General features: G+C 57.3%; 1 protein-coding gene and 1 long non-coding RNA gene across 3 annotated transcripts in view; one reads left to right on the top strand and one right to left on the bottom strand.

Moving 5' to 3' along the window:
• The window catches only part of SH2B3 (SH2B adaptor protein 3), a 37,296-nt gene that overhangs the window by 8,613 nt on the left and 6,374 nt on the right, over positions 1 to 22,309 (top strand). For both annotated transcript variants that reach the window (XM_032310339.1, XM_032310340.1), the window contains exon 2: positions 1,932 to 2,729. In XM_032310339.1, coding sequence (XP_032166230.1) covers positions 1,959 to 2,729 — 771 coding nt within the window. In that variant the 5' untranslated portion in view covers positions 1,932 to 1,958. The remainder of the gene's footprint in view (positions 1 to 1,931; positions 2,730 to 22,309) is intronic.
• LOC116571876 lies at positions 12,660 to 20,184 on the bottom strand. The gene is made up of 2 exons (XR_004278024.1): positions 19,935 to 20,184; positions 12,660 to 18,525 (listed from the first exon to the last, which is right to left on the bottom strand). It is a non-coding gene; the product is annotated as an uncharacterized LOC116571876 (long non-coding RNA).

The following is a 22,309-nucleotide window of genomic DNA, read 5'->3' as shown; positions in this document are numbered from 1 at the left end:
GAGGAGCAGGAGCTTGGGTCTGGAATCCTAGAGCTTTCTGGGCCCCCTAACATGCAAGAACAGTGCTTGCCTCACCTGTGCGGCTGCATGGGGGTGGCCATGGGGTTAACTAAGGACAAATCACATACAGGCCCTCAGCAGCAGGGCGGCTTTCTGGGCAGTGTGGGGTCAAGGGCACATGTTCCTCCCCTCCCTTCCCTTCTGCCTGGCAGCCTTCGTTGACTACTGTGTGCAAAGCGCTTACTGTGACGAGGTCTCCGCCTTCCTCACTGATGCAGACACTTGCTCTGCACTGCCTGGGGCGTCCCGCTGCAGTCACTGCAGGGTCCCCAGTATGGCCCAGGGAGGGCAGGGCAGCACAGCCCTCACTGTCCTATAGCTTCCCTGCAGGCCTGCCCCCCTCCCCTGCCCCTGCCTAGATAGAAGGTATGTGTGCTGTGGGGTGTGGTAGAAGGAACCTTGGTCTCCAGGTTCTGGTCTCCACCTTGAGTGCCTCTCAAGGACTCCTTATAACCATTTAATGAAGTGGGTACCATGGTGCTCCGCATTTGACAGATGAGGGAAGTGGGTTTCAGAGAGGTCCAGTCAGGTGTCAGAGGTCACACAGCCTCCACATATGTGTATAGTATAGCTTGGTGCCTGGCACAGAGTAGACCCTCAGTAATAGTTTTTTATTGGGGAGGGGGCATGGTGGTAGAATGAGCAGCCATCATTATGTCGTCCCCAAAGAGGCCCAGGCCCAGCCAGGCTTAGTTGGAAGGACAGCATTGATTGTAACTAGAGAGGTCCAGGGTTCAGCACCTCGGACAGCAGAGGGTGGGGGGCTTCTACCATTTCGATTGTGTGGTGCTGAAGAAGGAGCCATGGGAGTAGGAGGAGAAGGGAGCCCCAGGAGGGATGCGTAGGCAAGGGTCTGCCTGTCCTGACATCCCCCCCTCATCGGAGCAGGAAATAACCTTTGCACTCCTTTGTGAGTCTTGTTAATTCCTTTTTATTTGTCGTTTTATATTTATTTGTATTGACACCAGTGATACACTCTCATTGTAATATTTAAATAGTAACAGCCAGCCTTTGGTAGGCTTTTCCTAAGTTCTAACGCCTTTATATTTATTAACTCAGTGAATCCTCATAACACTCCTATAAGGCAGGTACAAGCGTGTTTTCCATTTTACAGATGGGGAAACAAGAGAGAAGTCAGTAACTCACCTAAAGTCAGGTAACGAGTCAGTGGCGGTGCTGGCGTTTGAACCCAGGCTCAATGTTCTCAACCAGAGAGACATGTAGCAGCAGTGTTCCTTGGTTACTTGAATCCCAAATCCGGTTCTTCCCCCAAAAGTCACCACTGTTTTCAGCAGCTTTGCGCCAGCCACACCTTTCTTGCCCGCCACTTAAACACATTTACATGGACATCAAAATTGGTAGTTCGGTTTTGTGTGTGTTCACGTATATGGGACCACAGAGTCTGCATTGTTTCATGGTTTGCCTTTGGGATCTCCCTGGGGTGGCAGCGCAGACCTTCCCCTACCTCGTCCACTGCTGCAGAATACCACAGCCTGCAGATGCAGCGCCGTTTGCTTTACCAGTCTCTGATGGGCATTTAAGTTGTATAAACACCGGTCGGACACATCCGGGAATTGTCTTGTACCTACCTCTCTGCACATGCAGCAATACTTGAATACTTGAAAGTGGAGTTCCTGGGTCTGAAATGCACCCTGCCAAACTGCCCTCCAAAAAGGCTGTATCACTCCGAGCACTAGCAGCACTGTAGGGGAGTGACCATTTCGCTGCACCTTCACCAGCACCGGGTATTATCGGTGACTTCCGATTTCTGACGTTGTGCCTGGTGAATAACCTGTCTCGCGGTGGCGGGTTTAAGTAGTCTTTTGCTCAGCTGCTCACTCCTTTGTCGCCCACCCTTCTGTGTCTTTCAGCCTGGCCGCCCCACCTCGGTCTCCGCCATGAACGGGCCCACCCTGCAGCCCTCCTCGGCCTCCTCCGCGTCCTCGCCCTCCTCGTCGGCCGCCGCGACGTCGTCGCCGTCCCCGCGGGGCTGGAGCGAGTTCTGCGAGCTGCACGCGGTGGCCGCGGCCCGGGAGCTGGCGCGGCAGTACTGGCTCTTCGCGCGCGAGCACCCGCACCACGCGCCCCTGCGCGCCGAGCTCGTGTCGCTGCAGTTCACCGACCTCTTCCAGCGCTACTTCTGCCGCGAGGTGCGCGAGGGCTGGGCGCCAGGGCCACCGGGGACCCGGGCCGCGCCGCCCGCGCGCGACTACCGGGACACGGGCCGCGGGCCCCCGTCCAAGGCCGAGGCAGCCCCGGCCGAGTCCGGCCCGGGTCCCGCCGCCCCTGCGCTGCCCAAGGCCCGTAGCTCAGAGGAGCTGGCCCCGCCGCGACCGTCCGCCGCCTGCACCTTCCAGCACCTGCGCCACAGCCTGCGCCACATCCTGCGCCGCGGCTCGGCCGGGGAGCTGCCGGCTGCCACCGGGGCCGCAGGGGAGGCGGGTGAGGGCCCGGCCCGCTCCGGCCTGGCCAGGAAGCTCCTGCCCTGGAGCCTGGCCCGCGAGCCGCCGCCCGAGGCCCTCAAGGAGGCAGCGCTGCGCTACAGCCTGGCAGACGAGGCGTCCATGGACAGCGGGGCGCGCTGGCAGCGGGGGCGGCTGGCGCTGCGGCGCGCCCGGGGCCTCGACGGCGGTGCGGACCGCGTGCTGGAGCTCTTCGACCCGCCCAAGGTAAGCTCCCCGCGTGACAGCCCTGTGGGCGGCCACATGCGCCCCGAGGGAAAGCATGCCTTGGAAAAAGTGAGGCGTTTCTTTCAGGCGGTTTTGGATTTGCAGAGAGGGTACAGAGATGGCCCGGGGTTCCCTCGGATGCCCCACGCAGCCGTGCCTGACCTTAGCGGCTCGCGTTACTGCGGCATGTGCCTAACCGAGACAGCGCGCGGCTCGCGGCGGTTTTTCTGTTCCAGCATATTCCATATTCGATTCGGTTGTCGTGGTGTCTCTTTAGGGCCCTCACGGCTTTGACAAGTTCTCAGGCTTTCCTTGTTTCTGATGACGGTTTTGAGGGTTTTGAGGAGTAGTGGTCAAGGATTTTGTAGAAAGTGCAGAGACACCGTAGATGGGCATCACGTGGACTGTGACAGGTCCCTCTGGTCCTGGACACCCCTGACCCAGGTGGACCATGACCAAGAGGAGGGGGTTCTCTAGGGGGTTGAAAACCGTCCTTTTGATTCCTTTGCATGTCTCATGATTGGTGGATATCTTATTTAAAGTGTTAAAAATTAAGTGTTTTTCCACGACTTAATTCAGCTCTGCAGGTGAGGCTGGAGGCTTAAGGGGTTCCAAACACCTGACAAGCTCTATCTTGGACTCAGCTGTATCAAATTGATGCAACCACGTGGCTTTCATTTGATTCCTTTCTCTTTCTGTCGTGCTGCCGGAAAGTGAGCAAGGCACATGTGATCCTAGCCCCCAGAGGGTCCCGGTCTGAATGGAGGAGACTTATTTATTCATTTAACAGATGTTTATTGAGCATGGACCGTGTACACAGATGCTGATGCTGGGGTCCTGGCATCTTAGTGGGAGCTACTGGGCAAGAAACCTACAACCGAATAGGGAGTCATAAATTCTGCACAATGTTATAAAGGAAGAGCAGTGGGGCCTCTGGGAGTATCTCTGAGGGGTCCCGATTTGGTGGTTGGGATTGGGTGTTGCCAAAGAATCCCCTTGTGTGACGTAACCTTCGGCGCTGTGTCCCGGACATTCAGGGCAGAGGGTGAGCGAACGGGAAGCCCCACGATGGTGGCCATGTTCGCACACGCCCAAGTCACCCAACACCCACAGGGCTCCCTCCCGCTGCCTGTCAGTAACCCAGGCCACCCCCTCCTCCCACAGACTCCTATTCCACGGATTACATTTCTCTGTTCCTGAACTTGATACAAATGGAACCACGCAGCATGTTGCCTTTTGCGTCTGCTCCTTTGGCTCAGCAGAATGTTATAGAGGCTTGTTCGTGCTCTCCTGTGCGTCAGGAGCCCCTTCCTATCTCGGTACGGCAGGGAGCTTACACCCACCTATCGGTGGTATTTGGATCGTTTCTACTTTGGGACTTTTAGGAATAAAATTCATAAAAGCTACGAAATTCGCAAATAGATCCCTGTGCGGGCATGTACGTCCATTTCTCTCAGGGAGATTCCTAGAGGCCTTGTTAGGTCATGTGGCAAGTGCATGTTTATCAGAAACGTCTGTATTTTTTCCAAAGTGGCTGCAAGATCTTCTGTCCCACCAGCAGTGTATGAGAGTCTTTTTCCATGCCCCCTCCCGGTGGCTGTGTATACCGGGTACTCACTGCAGCTTTAATCTGCATTTCCCTGATGACTCATGAGGTTAAACACCTTTTCATATGTTTATTGGCCCCTGGAATTAACTCTTTTATGTTTGCTTATTGTTTTTATTGAGTTGTCCCTTCTCATAGGACTTTTCATATATGCTGGATATACTTCCTTGTTTTGTGAATATCATCTCCAACTCTGTGGGTTCCCTATTTTCTTCTTTAATGGGATCTTTCCATGAACACAAGTTCTTTAAGTCCATCTTATCAGCTGCTTTCCTTACAGTTATCGCTTTTTATGTCCTGTTTAAGAAAATTTTATCCGCCCCCGGGGTGATGAAGATCTCCTATCTTTTCTTCTGGAAACTTTATTGTTTGGGCCTTCACATTTTGGACCAAAATCCATCTGGAATTAGTTTTGATGTACGGCGTGAGGTAGGGGTCATGATTCTTCCAGTTGTTCCAGCACGATTTGCTGATGTGACCATCTTTTCTCTTAGATTGCAGTGCTGCTTTTATCCTAAATCCACTGTCCATTGGTGTGCTTCTGGAAGACTCTCCCTTCTGTTCCACTGGCCCATGTGTCTGTCCTTAGGCCAACACCACCCTGTCCTAATTATCAAAGTGTCCTAGTGAGCATTGAGCTGGTGACTTTTGGACCAGTCTTAATCCTGAGTGAAGAATTTCTCAGTGTCAGGGCACCTCGCTGGCTCCATCGGTAGAGCATGTGACTCTTGATCTTGGGGTTGTGAGTTCGAGCCCCAGTTTGGGTGCAGAGATGACTTAAAAATTAAATCTTTAAAATGAAAAAAACTCTCAGTGTTTCAGGCAGAGGGAGCAGCACAGACAAAGGCCCTGAGGTGGGTAGGCATTCTGTGTGTTTTAAAGAATATAACAGAAGAGGCCTGGGGGGTGGGAGCACAGAGAGGGAAGATGGGGCATGGGGCGTATGTGCGGTTAGAGGGTCCCGTGAAGAGTTAGCGTTTTATTCCAAACACAACGGGAAGCTGTTGGAAAATGCAAGTGCAGATAAAAACTGTTTTCTCATCATTTTTAAAGTCTTGAGGTTATGACACCGTGAAAGGCAAACACGTGGTCTTATCTGTGTGACAGCATGGGGTCCCTATAAAACTTCACTTTCAAAACAGCTTCTGGGGTGCCCGGCTGGCTCAGCCGGAGGAGTGAGTGACACTTGATCCTCGGGGTCATGAGCTGGAGCCCCATGTTGGGGGTAGAGAACACTAAATAAATACTTTCAAAAATACAAGTAAAAAATAAATTAAAAAAACAACTTCTGCTTAAAACAAACCATCTTGGAAAACCAGGTGTCAGGAGTCAAGTGGACCTGAGTTTAAATCATGACTTAACCTTTTCCCAGCTCTGGGGCCATAGGCAAGTGATAGCCCCTCTCTGAGCCTCAGTGGCCGCCTCTGTACAACGGGGGCTCACAGTACAACTGTACTCACAGTTTCGCCTTGTGGAGTTGTTGCGTGAACTGGCCCAGGGAGCACTCAGTGTGAGTGCTTCTTCTTGTCATGGTGGTGGTCATGGTAATGACTTTGGGACTGAGAACAGTTTTATTCCCAGTGCTGGGCTGGGTCCTCACTGCCCAACTGGGAGGCACAAATGTTGTGTGTCGTGTTCTGGCCCTGGTGAAGTCGAGGCCTGGGGGAGGGCAGCTGGGGCCCTAGGGCTGTGTCGCAGGCTCGGTGGTTGGTCCAAGACCTGGGGTGTCCCCCACAAAGTGAGCTGCCCTGTTAGGGCCTCTCCCAGCCCCTGCACCAAGTATCTGGCTTGATGGAGCAGCCCAGCTCCAGCAGCTTCTAGCAGCCTCCCACTGTGTTTGGAACAGTCTAGGGGCTGTTCCTGAATGTTTCCTGGAATGACTTGGAGCGTCCAGGCTCCAGGCTGAGGATTCTTAGACTCTTAAGTCTTGACGGAGTGTGCCTGCCAGGTGGGCAGTCTTGACCTCTGAGCCTGGAGTTGTTCAGAGGAGCAGCTTTGAACAGAAGGCAAAGGAAGGCTGCAGCTTCGACAGCTGGTGGGTGGTGGTTAAGGGCCTGGGCCCTGGGCTCACGCCCACACCATGGCCCTTGCACGGTGCCGAGCCCCAGCTTGGAGAAGATCCCGCTGCCTAGAGCAAGCAGAGGTTTGGAGGACACGAGCTGAGACAGGGCAGCTGCCCAGAGGCATGTTCCTTGGGCCTCAGCCAAGCACATGCCACCCAGAATCTGAGGCCAGGGAACCAAGGACTCATGGGTCCTCAAGATTCACCTCTGCTTCTGACCAGCTGTGTTACCCTGGTTGACCTCGTCCCCACTCAGCCTCCTTCACCTCTAAGCAGGGGTAAAAGCCCCTCAGGGTCATGATGAGGCTCTCAAGGGGAGCTCCTTGTTAATGGGGCTGTAAGTGGAGGCCGGAGTCGGGCTGCTGGCGGGGGTGGGGGGTGTGTGGCTGGAGGGTGGTTGGAGGAGACATTTGTGGCTATGTCCAAAGATGGGTGGTTATGGCCATCTCTGGTTTCAGTGGCAACCCTGTGGGTGGGCGGGAGATGGGCCTCCCTTCTGGGTGCTCACCTTCAGGAGAAGCACAATGTGTGTTTCACCACATTGGGGGGTGGTCCTCAAAGTAGTCCTGCCCCTGGAAGGAGGTGATGTCTGAGATGAGGAAAGGTGCCATTTCTGAAAGATCTGGGTGTAGGAGTCCCAGGTCAATGAAATAGCAAGTGCAAAGGCCCTGGGGTGGCTATGAACCAGGAGACTTTGAGGAATGAACAAGTGGCCGGGGGCTGGAATGGAGGGGACAAGCACAGAAAAGATTGGAAAGGTGCTGGGGCTGGGTTAGGTGGGGGCCATGTGGCCATAGGGAGGACTTGGGGGTCTCACACTATTAGCAGTGGCGTGATTCTTCTCTTATGAGACCCTCTGGTCTCCATCTCCACTCATCCTATGGCAACTCCCCCTCCTCAGACATCTGAGTCCCAGGGTTGGGCTAGAATTGAGTGGGGTGGGGGCAGCATATTTACTATCTTGCCTGGGCACCTGCTTGTGCTGACCATTGCCCTAAACACTTGACCCGAAGTCCCTACCCCTGAGGTCAAGGCCACTGACCCATTTGACAGGGGAGAAACTAAGTTCTGGGAGAGGCAAAGGGACTCGCTCAGGGCCATGCACCTGAGGAGACAGGAACCCTGATCACAAGGGGCTCCCACCTCCAAGCCCCTGGCCACGGTCTTCAATTGCTCCCTGGAGCCTGAGCCCGTGGAGTGTCAGCCCCCCGCCAGGCCAGGCCTGGGACATGCCATTGTACTCAGCAGTTAAAAGAAAAAACAAAGTTGGATTGGTTACCAATATTTAAAAACATAAAATGTAGAGATTTCACAGAAGAATCCAGATTTCTGGTTTCTCTTTTTAAATTTTTTTAAAGATTTTATTTATTTGACAGAGATCACAAGCAGACAGAGAGGCAGGCAGGGCGGGTGGGAAGTAGGCTCCCTGCTGAGCAGAGAGCGTGATGTGGGGCTCGATCCAAGGACCCTGGGATCATGACCTGAGCTCAAGACAGGTTCTAACCCACTGAGCCACCCAGGCGCCCCATAGATTTCTGGCTTCTTATAAAGTCAGTGGATAAGCAGGGACCTGGGTGGCTCAGTCGGTTGAGTGTCTGACTCTTGATTTCTGCTTAGGTCGTGGCCTCAGGGTCACGGGCTCAAGCCTCACGGGGCCTCTGCTTGAGATTCTTGCTCCCTCTCTCCCTCTCCTTCCCCTCCCCCCCAAACAAATAAATAATCTTGAAAGAAAAAACCCAAACCTGTCAGTGGGTCCCGCAGAGCCAGGCCCGCATCACAGGGCGTGGACCCAGCCTATGGGCTGCGGAGGGAGAGCCTGGCAGGAGGCGGTGGGCGGACGGGGCGGGGAGGGGAGAAGGAACCGAAGCAGCCACCGGGCCAGGCCTTCCCCTGGAGCTCAGGGTCTGTTTTCAGATCGAGCACAACCAGGCCGGCCGTAGCATTTGGGCCGGCTCTCTGCTCTTTGGGGCCTCAGTTTCCCCATGTATCCAGGCCTTAGTTGGCCGAAATGGTCTCAAAGCCCCGTCAGGTCTGGGGGCTGAGCCTCAGTTTCTCTCCTCCGCACAAGGGGGTGATGGTGGAGTTCTAGCTGTGGTTGGAAAGTAACCTGTTCGCCGACATTTATTTGGCGCTTGTTATATACGCGGGACTTCACTGACCCGGCTTGCTGAACCCTCACAGCGGCCCCGTGAGAGCTCCGGGGCTGCCTCCATCTCACAGATGAGGACTTGGCTGAAGTCACACAGCTCGTGAGTGGCTGGACTGGGACAGGAACCCGGGGAACCAGGCTGCCCCGGGTGCCGAGTGGGCCTTCAGCAGGACTTACTATCACTAGTGGCCCCATCAGGGTTTGGGGGGGGGGCCGCTGTTCGGAGCTCGCAGCCCGGGAAAGGCTCCCTGTGACCACTTTGTCCAGTGCTGCCCCCCTAGAGGGGGCCGGCCAGTGTCTCCTCCCCCCGCATGCTCTGCCCTTGGCCTCTGCTGCCTGGCCTAGAGAAAGGTAGAGGAAGGAGGTGGGGGACAGCTCAGCCAATAGCCCTGCGCACCCCCATATACACTAGAGGCCTCAACTAGCCCCAGGAGGAAGTGGTCTGGTTGGGAGTAGCTGTGCTGCCGCTCCTGGGGCGGCTGGGGCGGGCCAGTTGGACACTGTGGTTCAGAGCCGTTCCCACTCTGCTCTTTCTGAGCTGGGCGGCCGGGGGCAAGCGACTCAGCCTTTCCGGGCTTCGGTTTCCCCATCTGTGAAATGGGGACGGTCACAGCACCTGCCTGTGGGGCTGCTCATGTGGCAGAGGCCACGGACGCAGTGTGCACGGACTGGGTGGCTGGGGGTCGGCCTCAGGCCCCTGCATCCAGGCAGCAGACCTCCCTGGGGTGCCTGGAAGCTCCTCCGGCCCCGCCGTCACAGAGCCCATTGTCCAGCGGGGGGACAGTCTGGGGGACCCAGTTTGTGATAAGAGGCCCCCAGGCCTCGAGCCCCCTCGGCTCCTCAGCCGCGCCCACTGTGTGTCCGGGAGGAGGCGGAGTTGCAGGTCTGGTGGTTCTCGGAGCCTGTGCAGCTGCAGGGGCTCTGGCCGCCTGGGTGCTGGCCGGGGGCCCCCCACCCCCGGGGGGCGCGCTGCGGCTGAGGGCACCACTGTAGGAGCCTGTGGCTGCTCACTGTCTGATCAGGTTGGCACTGGCATTGCACCTGCCTTCCAGGTAGGGAAACTGAGGCTGGGAGAGGCAGAGGGAGCCACAGGGTGGATGCCGGGGGCCTGAGCCTGGAGCTCGTGCCCCTGAGTGTGGGAAAGAGGAAGCAGAGAGAAAGGGATGTCCGCCGGAGGCCTGGCGGTTTCCTCTCGGAGGCAGGAGGAAGAGGAGGAAGAGGAGGAGGGCCGGGCAGGAAGCGGCCAGGCGGGAGGGGGCACCCTCCCTTGGCTCAGACAGACCTCGGTTTGAGTCCTGCCTCGGCACCCACCCGCCCCCCCGAGCTGTGTGACCTTGGGAAAAGCACTCAGCCCTCTCTCACCGTGCCTCAGTTTCCTCAAATATTTCCTAAAACTAGTGGCGCGACGGCCCTCACCTGTGGGGAGCTGAGAGGGGCGGCCGAGCTGCTGTCTGAGAAGCACCTGAGGGTGCCCCGCGCCGCCAGCAGAGCTGAGCTGTGGTTGTGTCATTACCAACATTGGTTGTCGATCTGACACACCGTGGGGGCGGGGGCTGGTGATGAAGCCATCTCACCTGTGAGGAACCAGGCACAGAGAGGTAGAACGATTGCCCAAGGCCACACAGCTGGGAGGCGGGAGAGCCAGGAACAGCATCTGCTATAGGCCTGCCAAGGCCAGGGGTTTGCGTTTCGGTCCCCCAACAGGTGGAGAAGTCACCTACCCCTCACGGCCAGCCCTGTAGATCTTCATGGGCCAGGCAGAGACCCCGTGTTCCCGTGGGGACAGATGGGGAGTGCCAGAGGCCAGTGGCGCCCCAGTCCCACCCTCTCCCAGGATGACCGGAGGCGAGGGCTCCCCCAGTGAGAATGGGGTTCCTGTCCTTGCAACGCTCTGGGCTGCTTTGGGCCCCGGCGGGTCCCCACCCCTCTCTGAGCTATGAAATGGGCAACAAAGGGGCTTGGTCTGGGCCTTCCGGGACTCGTGGGGGTAGGAAGGAAGGGGTGGGGGTGGGACGGGCTCCCGCGGGGGCCCCGGAGGCACACACAGCTGCCCCTTACTGGGGCTCCGCGTCCGATCATTTCTGAAGAGTAGTTTGCCGCTCACAAGAAACCCCTGACCATTCTGACGCCGCGGGCAGATGGTATCGGTGTTTCCTTTCAGCTCAAATTCTGTGAATCCACATGCTAGAAAGTGCTCCTGACTCCAGCAGGGGAGGGCGGCAGACCACGTTGGTTTATCCTCACCCTCTGACCCCAGCGACTCTGGGGGTGCTTCACCTGCTCCCCAGGGCCCTTCGCCAGCTTCCTGGAAGTGCACGTTCGGTTTTCGTTCGTTCGGGGGACGGGGGCCTGGGACAGACCATCGCAGTAGTCTGGGCTGTGAGTGTGGCCGCCGGGAAGAAGGGCAGCAGGGGGACGGGTTTAGGCTCAGATCTTGGCTCTCATGTCCTTGATATGTGACTTTGGGCCAAGAGCTTGACCTTTCTGAGTCTCAGTTTCCCATTCTGGAAAGCGGAATGTCAGTATGTGGCATTTCGGGGGTGACTGAGTCAAAAGCAGGCTCAGCCATGGCACAGCGTGCTCCCACCCGAGGGGGCGCCGCATCCCGGAGGTGGGTCCCTGGCTGCTGTCCTGGGGCTGGGCCACAGCCCGGCTGGCCCCCACGGTGGCCGTCCTGGGCACCAGCTGGCAGCCCCAGCGAGCCAGGCAGGCCGCTGCTGGAAATCCCCCACCCACGTCTTTGTGAATGGAAAAGGAAACCAAAATGCACGAGAGATCTCCGTGCTCTGAGCCGCCGGCCTTCGGTGGTGATGGGGGGGTGGGAGCTTCCTTCCGCAAGGCAGGAGGGGCCGCCTCAGCTTCCTTTTGGGGGCCCCACACCCCTTTTTCCTATCTCCCCTCTGTGCTGGGGAGGAGGCCAGTGTTGTCCTCCGGCCGTGGACTCCACTGACGTCTCGGGGTCTGACACCAGCGGGTGACACCATCCACGGGGACGACCGAAGCGGCGCCCGCCACCAGGCCTCGGGAGCCTCTGTCACTGGGGGCTGAAGCGGGGGGGCCCAGCGCTGGCCCAGGCGGGGGTGCTGCGAGCCTGCAGGAACAGCCGCGGACGGAGAAACTGGTCTCCAGGGAATCGTGCGGCACCGAGGGCCCCTGCTCTGTCTCATCTGAACCTTCACGTAATCTAGGAAACTCTCATTTGCCGAGAGCCTCCACGGTTGAGCTCCTCCGGGTTTTGGTTTTGCGTTTTCTGCTCATAGAGCTCACGTCAGAGACTGTAGAACATTCCCTGAAAACCGCCTCCGAGCCCCGCACCTGGAGAGAACCAGCATTTTCCATCTTGGCAGAAGGCTCGGTGACCTTTCTTCTTGCATTTCCTAACTTTCCCCCAACTGCAGTTCTTCGAGCATTTGCTCCTTCTTCTGAGCTTCTCTCTGGAGCCCGCTGTGTGCGCCAGGCGCCGGGACGCGGGCACATACCTTAGGACAAAAACCCCAGCCCCGGGGGACGCACACGCCTCGTTCTGCTTTGTGACCTGCTTTTTTTTTTTTTTTCCACTTAACAGATCTTGGACATTTTTCTGAATTATCTTCCAAAAATGTCTTTTTTTATACTGACTACGCAATATTTCATTTACACAGAGAGGCTGTGATGTATTTAATATTATCCAGACTCCTAATTCAGCCATTTCTCACTTTCCTGCTTGGGGAGAGAACTGCGCGACATACACTCGTCCATAAATCTTCGTGCCCAGCTCTCATTCGTTCCTTAGTTAACTTCCTAGAAAGGGAAGTGCTGAGTCGAAGGCTTTATGACAGCTTCTACAGCACGCTCGCTGAGCTGTTTGCTTTTCCTTAAAATTATTTATTGACTGATTTGAGAGCAAGGGAGGGAGCGCGCGAGCAGGGGGAGGGGCAGAGGGAGCAGCAGCCCCCCCAGCAGAGCCCCATGTGGACCCTGAGATCATGACCTGAGTTGAGGGGGGGCCCTTAACCAACTGAGCCACCAGGCGCCCTCTGAGCTTTACCGAGATGCAGTTGACAAGCACGGAAAATGAACTTACTTCAAGCGTACAGCAGCAGCTTTGGGTGTATTTATGGACTTGCGCAATGATCACCATGATCTGATTTTATTAGAACACTTTCGTCATCTCAGAAAGAGACCTTGCACCCATCAGCAGGCACTCCGCACTGTCTCCTCCCTCCGCCACTGGTCTGCTCTCGGTCTCTCTGCATTTGCCCATTAGGTTGTTTTTATAGAAGTAAAATCCGAGAGTTTGCCGGTCTTTTGGGACCAGCATCTTGTACTTGGTGTCACGTCTTCAAGGTTCACCCATGTTGTGGCAGGTGTCAGCGCCCCACCCCTTTTATGGCTGAGTCCCATTCCACCGTGCGGACACACGACGTTCCGTCTGTCCATCAGTGAACGGACGTTGCGTCGCTCCCCCTTTCTGGCACGCGGCGTGGCTCCCGGGCGGACGGGGCTGGGCTGCCGTGAACATTCGTGTGTAACCTTCTGTGCAGACGTCGTGGGTTCATCTCCCTTGGGTGTCTGTCTAGGAGTGGCGCCGCCGGGTTGCATGGTAATTCTCGGTTTCACATTTTACTGCCAGACTGTTGTCCGCGGCGGCTGCCCCTTTTTGTTCCCACCGGCTGCGGGTGAGGGCTCCAGCTTCTCCACATCCTCACCAACTCTTGTTATCGGTCTTTTTTTGATTGTAATCGTCCTGGTGGGTGTGAAGAGCTCTCTCATGGGGTTTTGATTTGCATTTCCCTGATGGTGACTGATGCTGAGCATTTTTTTCATGTGCTGAACTGGCCATTTCTATGCTTCTGATAGATCCTTTGCAGATAGCCTTGCAGAAGGGCTGGGGCCGCTCACCTTCTCACCACCAGCAGGCCCAGTACTGGATATTTAAGACTTCTGCCAACTTCTAGGTGAAGTGGTTATCTTGCCCTTTCTGACTGCAGTGGAACAGACCATTTCTCCAAAACCAATAAAAATATTGAATTCACATATTTCACCACAGGAGAGTGCAGTGCATTGGTTTTTACTATATTCGCTGTGTGCACAATCACCACTGCTAATTCCAGAACATTTCCGTCGCCCCAGAAAGAAACCCTATACCTGTTAGCAGTCAGTCCACTTTCCGTGCCCACCCTCCCCAACCGCTGGCAGCCACTAGTCTACTTTCTGTCCCTGTGGATTTGGACCGTTTCTCTTCCATTTCTTGGTCATACAGATTTTTGTGACTTACAGGCCATTTACAACACTGTCTGCCTTTTTTCTTGTTGATTTGCAAGAGCTCTTTACATGAGCATAAGCTGTCACATGCTGCTAATAATATTCCCCTATTCGCCATTTGGCTTTTCAATTTCTATCCTGAGGTTCTTCATCTCTGGAGGTTTTTAAGTCCGGGCAATAAAATACATGATCTTTTCCCTTGGGGTTTTGTCCTTTGCTTTTTCTGCCTCAGGCCCCTCCCACCCTGGATCAGATAATTACTTGGGTTCTATTCCAGTTTTGTCTCGAGCCTTATTTTTCACTTCTAATTATTTAACCCATCCGGTTTCTCTTCTTTCTGGCTGGTGTGATTTCCTGTTGTTTTCTGATGTCCGTGAGCTGCTGTGTGTGCAGGCACATGGCCTGGGGAGCACTCAGTGAACAGGCTCAAGGTAAGGGTGGCAAGTCTGTCGGACGCGCTCAGAGGCGTGGGGGACCCCCCGGGTGCTGTGCTGGCTGCGGCTGCGACCCAGCCAGCTCCTTGCTCTCGCCCGCGTTTCCATCCGTTCAGGGGCTCGGAGCCTTCCTGGCACCCCGGCCCCCCCCCCCCCCCCCCCCGCCCCAGAGGTCATCGTTTCCGCCTCTTCGGAATCACCATTCTTCGAAGGCAGGAGGTGGGTCTCGGTGGTGACGAGCCCCCCTCCGCCGCCGTGCTCCCCCACCCCAGGCCGCCGACAGTTCTCAACCACAGCTTTTTCCATCCTCAGCCGGCTCGGCAGCCACCGGGCCCTGGGGCTGCAGCTGAAGCCCGAGTTGCTGAGGTGAGGGGCTTCCCCCCGCTGCTCTGGCTTCACAGCACGGCCCTTGGTGGGCACCTTGTCGAAGGCCTTGGGGCCTGGGACCCCTCGGCCTGGTGACACCCATGGTGATCACCTGAAGACTCCAGTGGCCCATCCGTGTTTGGGGGCAGGAGTGTCCAAGTCTGCAGGCGCACCCTACCGTGCGGCCAGAAGGCTCAGGTGGGCAGTGCCAGCTTTGACCCTTGGGCACAGCTGGACACATGGCCTGGACTCTTGCAGCCATGGCTCTGTCTTGACCGCAGCCCCGCACTCATGGCTTGGGGTGTCCCCAGGACGGAGGTGGCCAGGAGCAGTGGCACTGTGACGGGAGGGCATGGCCTGGGGGAAGGGTGGATGGGGATGGGGTGCATTGGTCTTGGGGCTCTGCGGTCATGTGGGGGCAGGGACGATTCCTGGCGGGGTCTCCCGGAGCAGGATGTGGTCGCTCAAGGTGTGGGCTGGTGGCAGCTGGTTTGCAGTGGGTGACGGGGAGGGCGGGGTAGAGGGGGTTTCTGGCTGGGTCCCGACCCCGCTCAGGACCATCTCTGGGCCTGCCGGCTGCCTGCTGAGCACTCCCAGACTAAGAGGCCATGTCCGTCCTCAAAAATGTTCCAGGCCAGCCATAAACTGACTGAAGGTGGTGGTGGGTGACCAGCCTATGAGGTCCTCAGGGTCTTTACTCAGCTCCAGGGTCTAGAGAGTTGTTGATCCTAACCTGCCACCCTGAGAGCCCAGGTTTGGGCCAGGAACGGTGCCCTGCGTGGGGGGCGCAGCTTGAATACAGGTGTGGAGGAGGTGTTGGCCAGTGCGGGTGGGGGGCAGTGGTTTCCTCCATTCCTGCCCTGTAGGGCTCTGTCCTGGGTGGTGCCAGGTGTGGTCACTTTTGTCACCCTGTTGGGCGAGATCAGCTGACAAAGGTGCCGATGGACTGACTGGCTCCTTGGCTCATCTGTCCTGTCATGCCTACGAGTGGGTACGGCAGGTGTGGAACCTGCGGTGGTGGCCCCTCTTAAGCCATGGCCCCTCTAGGCTTGGGTGTGGCCCCTCCATGGGCAGGCCTTGGAGTGGAGGTTCACGCCTGTCCTCACAGATGGTTCCTCCACACTCGGGCACTCTGTGTCAGCCAGGACTCCTGCATCTCGGAAGCGAGTCGAGTGAGTGTCAGGGAGATCCCAGGCCAGTTGTTTGTTGGGGGGCTGTCTCCCTCTCTATGGGGGGGTCTCTATCTCCAGGTGTTTGTTAGGGGGAGGTTGCTCTAGCATCTTGGAGGAGCTCTGTGTCCCTGTTCCTGTGATTCTGGGCGGGGTGGGGGTCATCTCGAGAGGGGGCTTTGTGACTGTGTCACTGTGAGTCTGGCATGTGGGGGGACCCTTACGGGCACGAAGGGGAGTTCACTGCAGGTGGGGCTTTAGACAGGTCCCCAGGCCCTGTCTCAGCATCTCTCGCTAATCACCTACACTATAGGGGCTCCTTGGGCTTCTGAGGGTCCAAGAGTGGGCGAAGGGGAGGATTGTGTCTCTAGCAGAACTGTTTCACTTGGGGGGTGTGTCACTGTGTCTGTGCTTGCCCTTCGGGGGCTCTGGGGACTCTTGCTTGCCAGGGAAGGGGGGAAGCTGACTTGACCCATGTGGGTTTTCCAGAAGTGTCTCCCATCCCTTTCCTGTTCCTCTGAGAGGGGCGTAAGGCAAAGGCGCCAGACCAAGGGGGAGATCTGGCTCATAGTGAACTGGTGAGTCTGGGGGACTCCTGTGTAGTCAGGTCACAGGCAGGTCTGCTTTCCGAAGCCCTAGGCTGCGGGTTCCATGGTCATTCCTGTTTTACAGAGCAGGAACCAAAAGCACAGGAAAGCGAAGTGATTTATTCCGGGTCACCCCAGAGAGAAGTGGCTGAAGCAGGCCTTTGAAGGGCCTGTGGAGTGGGGTTTGGGGCCCCAGGAAGGACCTGTGGTCTGTAGTTCTAACACTTCTTCAGCCTTCAGCCCCGGAACAGGCTCACTGCCTTCACTTTGCCCCCAAAGGAGCTGGGGAACCGGGGAGGGGGGGTGATAACTCGCCACACCCCATATCTGCTTCTGCTCCCCCACATCTACCGACTGGGAACCCGGGCACCCAGCCCAAGCAGGTCCTCGGGCCCACCCCGTTGCTGGGCCCCACCTCCGAACAAGGTCTTGGTGCCCTGTCCCCACCCCCAGAGGAACTCCCAGTCCGACGGTGGGGGCAGCTGCCTCATCAGGAAATTATGGCCCGGCCTGATAAGACCCACGAGGAGGGAGAGGCACGGGAATCGCACTAACCACAACCGAGCGAGCAGAGAAGGCTCCCTGGAGGAGGGGAGGCTCCCTCTGCCGAGGCCGCATTCTCGATCAGGCACCGTGGCTGTCCGGAGCCCTGGCTCTCCGCAGCTCCTCTGTGTGGCCCGGGGCAAGCGGATTCCGCCTGTCTGTCGGGCCCTCCCGCGCTCCATCTGTACCGGGGCGGGGTTACCGGTGCCGGGGTGCAGCGCCCCGAGTCTTGCTTGCGGCCAGCGCCCCCCTCCCCCAGCCAGCTGCAGCCCGGAGAGGCCCAGCTCACGTCCTGACTCCCTGTCCTCCCCGGACCACAGAGCGCCTCGAAGTACCCTGTCCCTCCTCCAGAGCGTTCCCTTGGGTGGCGCTCCGCAGTGGAGGAGGGACCGCGGCCTGTGTCCCCCAGGCCCCGGCACTCAGGGCCGACTCGGTGCCAGGGCTGCTGCGTGACTAGACCAAGGCCCCAGCAGAGCCTGTTTCACAGGATGATAAATGCAGGGAAGGAAGTACGGGGGTTTCTGTGACGGGGACGACTGTGTATTTAGTCACTGGGATCAGGGAGGGCCTTCCTGTGGTGGCACATGGGTTGAGACCCAAATCTGCGAAGAGCTAGATTTGTGAAGCCGAGGGGGATCACCTCCCCGAGGGGCGGCAGGTGCAGCGGCCTGAGGCGGGGGTGCGCTTGGTCCACCTCCGGGAGGCGGCGGGACCCAGGACTCCCCTCAGGTGCCAGTGAGTTTCAGAGCCACCCAGGGCTCAGGTTAAAACACAGTCATCAGGCTCACTTGCACAGGTTACAGGCCAGACTTGGGTTGTGATTAGTAACCCCCGGAGGTTTTCTGAGCCTTGGCGCTGCCCTTGTGAAGCGGGGATAAAGCACCGGCCCCCGGGCGGCTGGAGGGGCGTGGAAGGCCCCCACCACTGCTCCTCCAGCAGACAGACAGCCCAGAGCAGGGCATGAAGGTCTTCCCTCCACACTTAATTAGGGCTGTCCCTTACACTGGGACAGTGACCTTCCTATTTCCTTGGTCCTGGCATCTCTTCAATATGGTGCTCTTTTCTGTGAAACTGGAGAAAAGTTTTAAATGGTGCTGACTTATGAAGTCAATAGTCCCGAAGCCATTGATGGGACAGCCCAGGCCGCAGTGCCTGACACGGGGGTGCTTCCAAAGGGGGTCCGCCGGCATTTGCTGCCCCAGGCAACTCCCGTGCCATCTTCTGGGTCTGGCCGTACCTTCTGGCCTCTGAGCAGGGGCTCTTGCTGTGCTCTTAGCCTCCAACGCCTTTCCTTCCACCTCTGCCACTCAGGGGTGCTCTGCAAACACTTAGAGCCGCTGACTCTGCGCCTGGCTGAAGGCAAAGCTGGAGAGAAGCGAAGCCTTCCAGAGCTTCGGCATAAAGTGGGGAGACAGGCACATGGGCCGACTGCAGTGAGAAGGGGGTGGCGAGCAACAGGAGGAAAGCTTCGCAGAGAGGAGCCTTTGCTGCCGCACAGACGGACTGTTCTGAAGGTCTGCATCCGCCCTCCGGGGCCTTCCCGTACCCACCGTGCACTCTCTGTCACCAGCTTCTCGTGGGAGGGTGTGGCACTGTCGGGTCTTACGAGAGGGAAGACAAGCCGGACAGGTGTCACCTGTGCACAGAGGACGAGGCAGAGCTGAGACCCAAGGCCCAGGATGGGAAGGTTGCCGTGTGGCTGTTATGCAGGCCCCAGAGAGGTGTCTGAGTGGGACACCGAGTCACGGGAAATCACGCTGAAGTCACGGGAACACACGCGTCCCTCAGGTTTCCCGGCTCCAGCACGGCCAGAGCCTTCCGTGGACTGTGCGTAGGATTCCCGGGCACAGGAGGCTGCCCTCTCTTGGGAAGAGTCCCTCTTTTGCACGGGCTGCCAGGTGCCTCAGCAACAGTTAAGTGGCAAGTAGAACTCTCCTCTATGTTCTAGCAGCTGTCTCCCTCCCACTGAGAGATCCTAAAATCTTCTTTGGAGGCGTGTGGGGGGAAATAAGCCAGGGTATTCTCTTTACCTTGTACGTGGGCTGCTGTTTTGATACCATCAGTAAGACTAGACTGAGCACTCTCCATAGGGATGCTTCATCCTTTGTTCATTCATTCATTCATCCAGGACTAGATCTGCAGTTTGCTCTGAGTCTTTTTAAGTTTTCAAGCCGTCCTCCAAGACCACCTCCCAACCTCCCTCTATTCCTGGGAGGTCAGCAAGATCTTTTTACTGTCCCCAGGTCACCAAGAGGAAACTGAGGCTGCAGTTAGTGCCATGCCCAAGATCCCAGAGGAACCAAGTGGTGGAGCTAGGACTCGTCTAACCACCTCGAGCAGGGCTCCAGGCCACTGAGAGGCTGCAGCGAGGGCAGGGGTGCTGGGGTGGAAACGTGCCTCGGACCTAGACCTCCCAACTGTACACGGTCTCCTCCTTCCTGTGCCACTGCTGTTCCTTGTAGGAGAGGAGGGAGGGCCCCAAGCCCTGGGAGAGAGAAGTCTGCCAGGGGCACGCGATGGTCTGAGGGGATTCCCGCTGGTGAGACGCCTTCCCCTAGGCTTCTCCAGGGGCCGGGGGGTGTGCCACGGATGGAACATGTGAGGGCCTGCCCTCCCCACGCCTCTGGACCCTCCGGGCCAGGCCCTTTGCCACCTGGGTGGGAGTGAAGTGGTGCCTTCCTTTCCAGCTTCCCAGGGAGCAGGAGGGAAGAGCTGGTCCGGCCCGACTAGCAGGTGTGCTGCTGTCGGGCAGGAGCTCCCCGGAGCCTCTGAAGTGTACATCCAGCTGCCATTTCCCCATCTCTGACTTAGACAAGCCCAAACTGACCCTCAAAGCCTGCACACCGCACAGGGACTCGGGCACCCTACTCTAACCACCTCACTGTGCACAGGAGTCCCATCGGCCTCCTCAGGTGCTCATATGCTTCCCCACCTCAGGGCCTTTGCAAGGGCCATCCTGGTGCCTGGGAACCTCAGCTGAGCTCTCCTCAGAGCTGAAGGGAGCCCGTCTTGTTTCTGTGGCCCTTCACGGCTTCCCCCACCTACCTGTCTGGGTCCTTCCTGTCTCCTTCTCGCTGGGCATCTGTCTCCCTTGTTAAAATGTAAGCTGTGAGTCATGGGCTGGGTATTGTTTCCACTGCGGTACTGCACCCGGAGTTCAGTGTTCAGTGAGGGCTTGGCCGGTCCCTGCGCTGGGGTCTTGAAAGAACAAATGGTGATAGGCCCCATTCACAGTGCTTGCGAGGACATGGCAGAGTGGGATATAGCGTGTAGCCTTGGAGCTCTGGGCCACCCCTGCCCTCAGCCCATGCTTGTGGCCCTACCCTGAGAAACTGGCCACTGCTTGTGGCCCTACCCTAACTTAGCACATGGGCAACAGCAACAGGTCATGGGACAGCTACCAGGTGACAACGTGAGGGGAAAACAAGGCTGAGAGAAACGGGAAAGGAAGTCTGGTTCCAGCTGTCCGTCTCCGTCCCCCAGGCGGATCTGAAGCCTCTGAAGGCAGAGGCAGGCGGGCCCATGGGTCAGTGGGGGTCAGGAAGGACCAGGTAAACCCACAGGTTGAGGCAGAGATGTCCATGCCACCCTCTAAAAGTGTAAGAGATGACAAACCTAGAGCCCGAGAAGTACAGTCTTACAGAAGCACATGGAACTTTCTGCCCAGTTTTTATGTCCACTGAATAGACTAACTGATCTCTTAGGGCTTACCCTGCTTCTCAGGCTCATTTTAAAACAAACTCGAAGCACCTGAGTGGTTCATTGTGTTGTCTGGATAGTCACATTGAAATACATTTTTAAAAAAAATTGGAGAGAGAGACTGAGCACAAGCAGGGCAGGGAGGAGAGGGACCTGAGCCGAAGGCTGCCGCTTAACTGACTGGGCCACCCAGGCGCCCCTGAAGCACATCTTCATATAAACCGCGCCCTGCTGTTTTTCCCTTACCTTCACTAGGGCACTTACAGAGGCAAGCTAGGGGACACGTGGATTTCACCACAGGATGGGCCGAAGGAAGGCATGTGTGTCTGGTCCCTGGGTCACATGGAGGGGAAGCTGTCGTACTGGAACCACAGGGGACCCCAGGCTTTACCCACCTTGGCTGGCCCCAGCCTGGAAATTTCACAGCTGTTTGTCAGGCCATTATTTTTCCCACTTGCAGTAGCTCGCCCAGTCACCATAGCAGCTGTGCAAGGAGAGAGTGACTCTTAAATCTCTCTGCTTTATAAATGACAACACCGACATAGGGCTGAGCCACTTGGCCAGAGCTACAGAAGTAGCACAATCAAGACTGAACTTCTACCATCTAGAGAGAGAAGAAAGTGTAGAGCCTAGATAAAGTCAGGTATAGAAATGCAAGCCCTACTGTGGGGACAGTGTCAGAGCTTATCTGCTTCTTTGCCTCTGAGCTCCCTGGCAGCCAGGGCAAAGAAAGAAATGGTTATTCCCCTGGAGCCTGAGGGGCCATAGGAAAGCAGCTAGCTTTGTGGATGCTGGGAGGCGCAACTTGCTTCCCAGGAGGGGATGTAGTGAGTGACATGATACTGCTTACACGACGTTGTCTAGAGTGCTTTGGCCGTTCCAGTCACTCCGGCTAGAGTGGGGAACGTGGAGTCCCCTAATGTTCCTATAGCTGCTGATCCAGCCCCAGGGTTTGGGCTCAGCTTCCCATCCCAGCTGTTTGCTGAACCAGGAAGGCACCCATTGGTCCTTCCACGTGCGACCAGTGCTCTCGAGTCCTGCCTTGGACCATCCAGCTAGGGCTGTGGCCACAGGCAGGGTTTATCCCGCACCAAGTGCTCGCTCACCACTCCAGTCTGAGCAGAGCCTCTGGCCTCGCTCTACCATCAGACAGCACAGTACCTGGACACACCAACTCTGGGGTTCAGATCCTGGCTGTGCCCCCAGCTGTGTGGCAACAGGGGAGATGATTGGGCTGGCTGGGACAGCTGTCCCCCAAGCTGCCTGACAGGAGTCGGGAAGAACCTGTATGTCAGCCTGTGGGCAAATGGGGGCCAGCATCTGTGCAGCAGGGCTGGCTGTGGGGAAGGAGGGGAATCCTCTTCACCACTGCCTGCCATGTCAGCAGTTCCGCAGCTTCTGGGGACAGAGCTGGCATGGAGGCCCCACATTCAGAGTGAAACCAGTGGCTCTGTTGGTTAATCTCAGCATTCACCCTGGGGCCAGGCCCAGAGCGGAACTGAAAGGGAGACTAGTTCTGTTCCTTCTTGGCCTGGCCTACTTCCTCCCAGTGATCCCGAGGGCCTAGAGCCAGTGGGGAGGCTTGCGGGCCAGGCAGAGCCAACTGCAACAGCAGAAGGAAGGAACAGCACTTGGACCGTACCCGTTGTGCAGAAAGGAAACACAGGCTCCGAGAGGTGGAGCCATACGCACTCCAGCACGGCCAGGGCCCGTGTCAGTAC

This window comes from Mustela erminea, chromosome 13 (assembly GCF_009829155.1).
Source record: "Mustela erminea isolate mMusErm1 chromosome 13, mMusErm1.Pri, whole genome shotgun sequence".
Taxonomy (NCBI): domain Eukaryota; kingdom Metazoa; phylum Chordata; class Mammalia; order Carnivora; family Mustelidae; genus Mustela; species Mustela erminea.
Note: the sequence above shows the minus strand (reverse complement) of the source record. Positions and strands in the feature narration are given on the sequence as shown.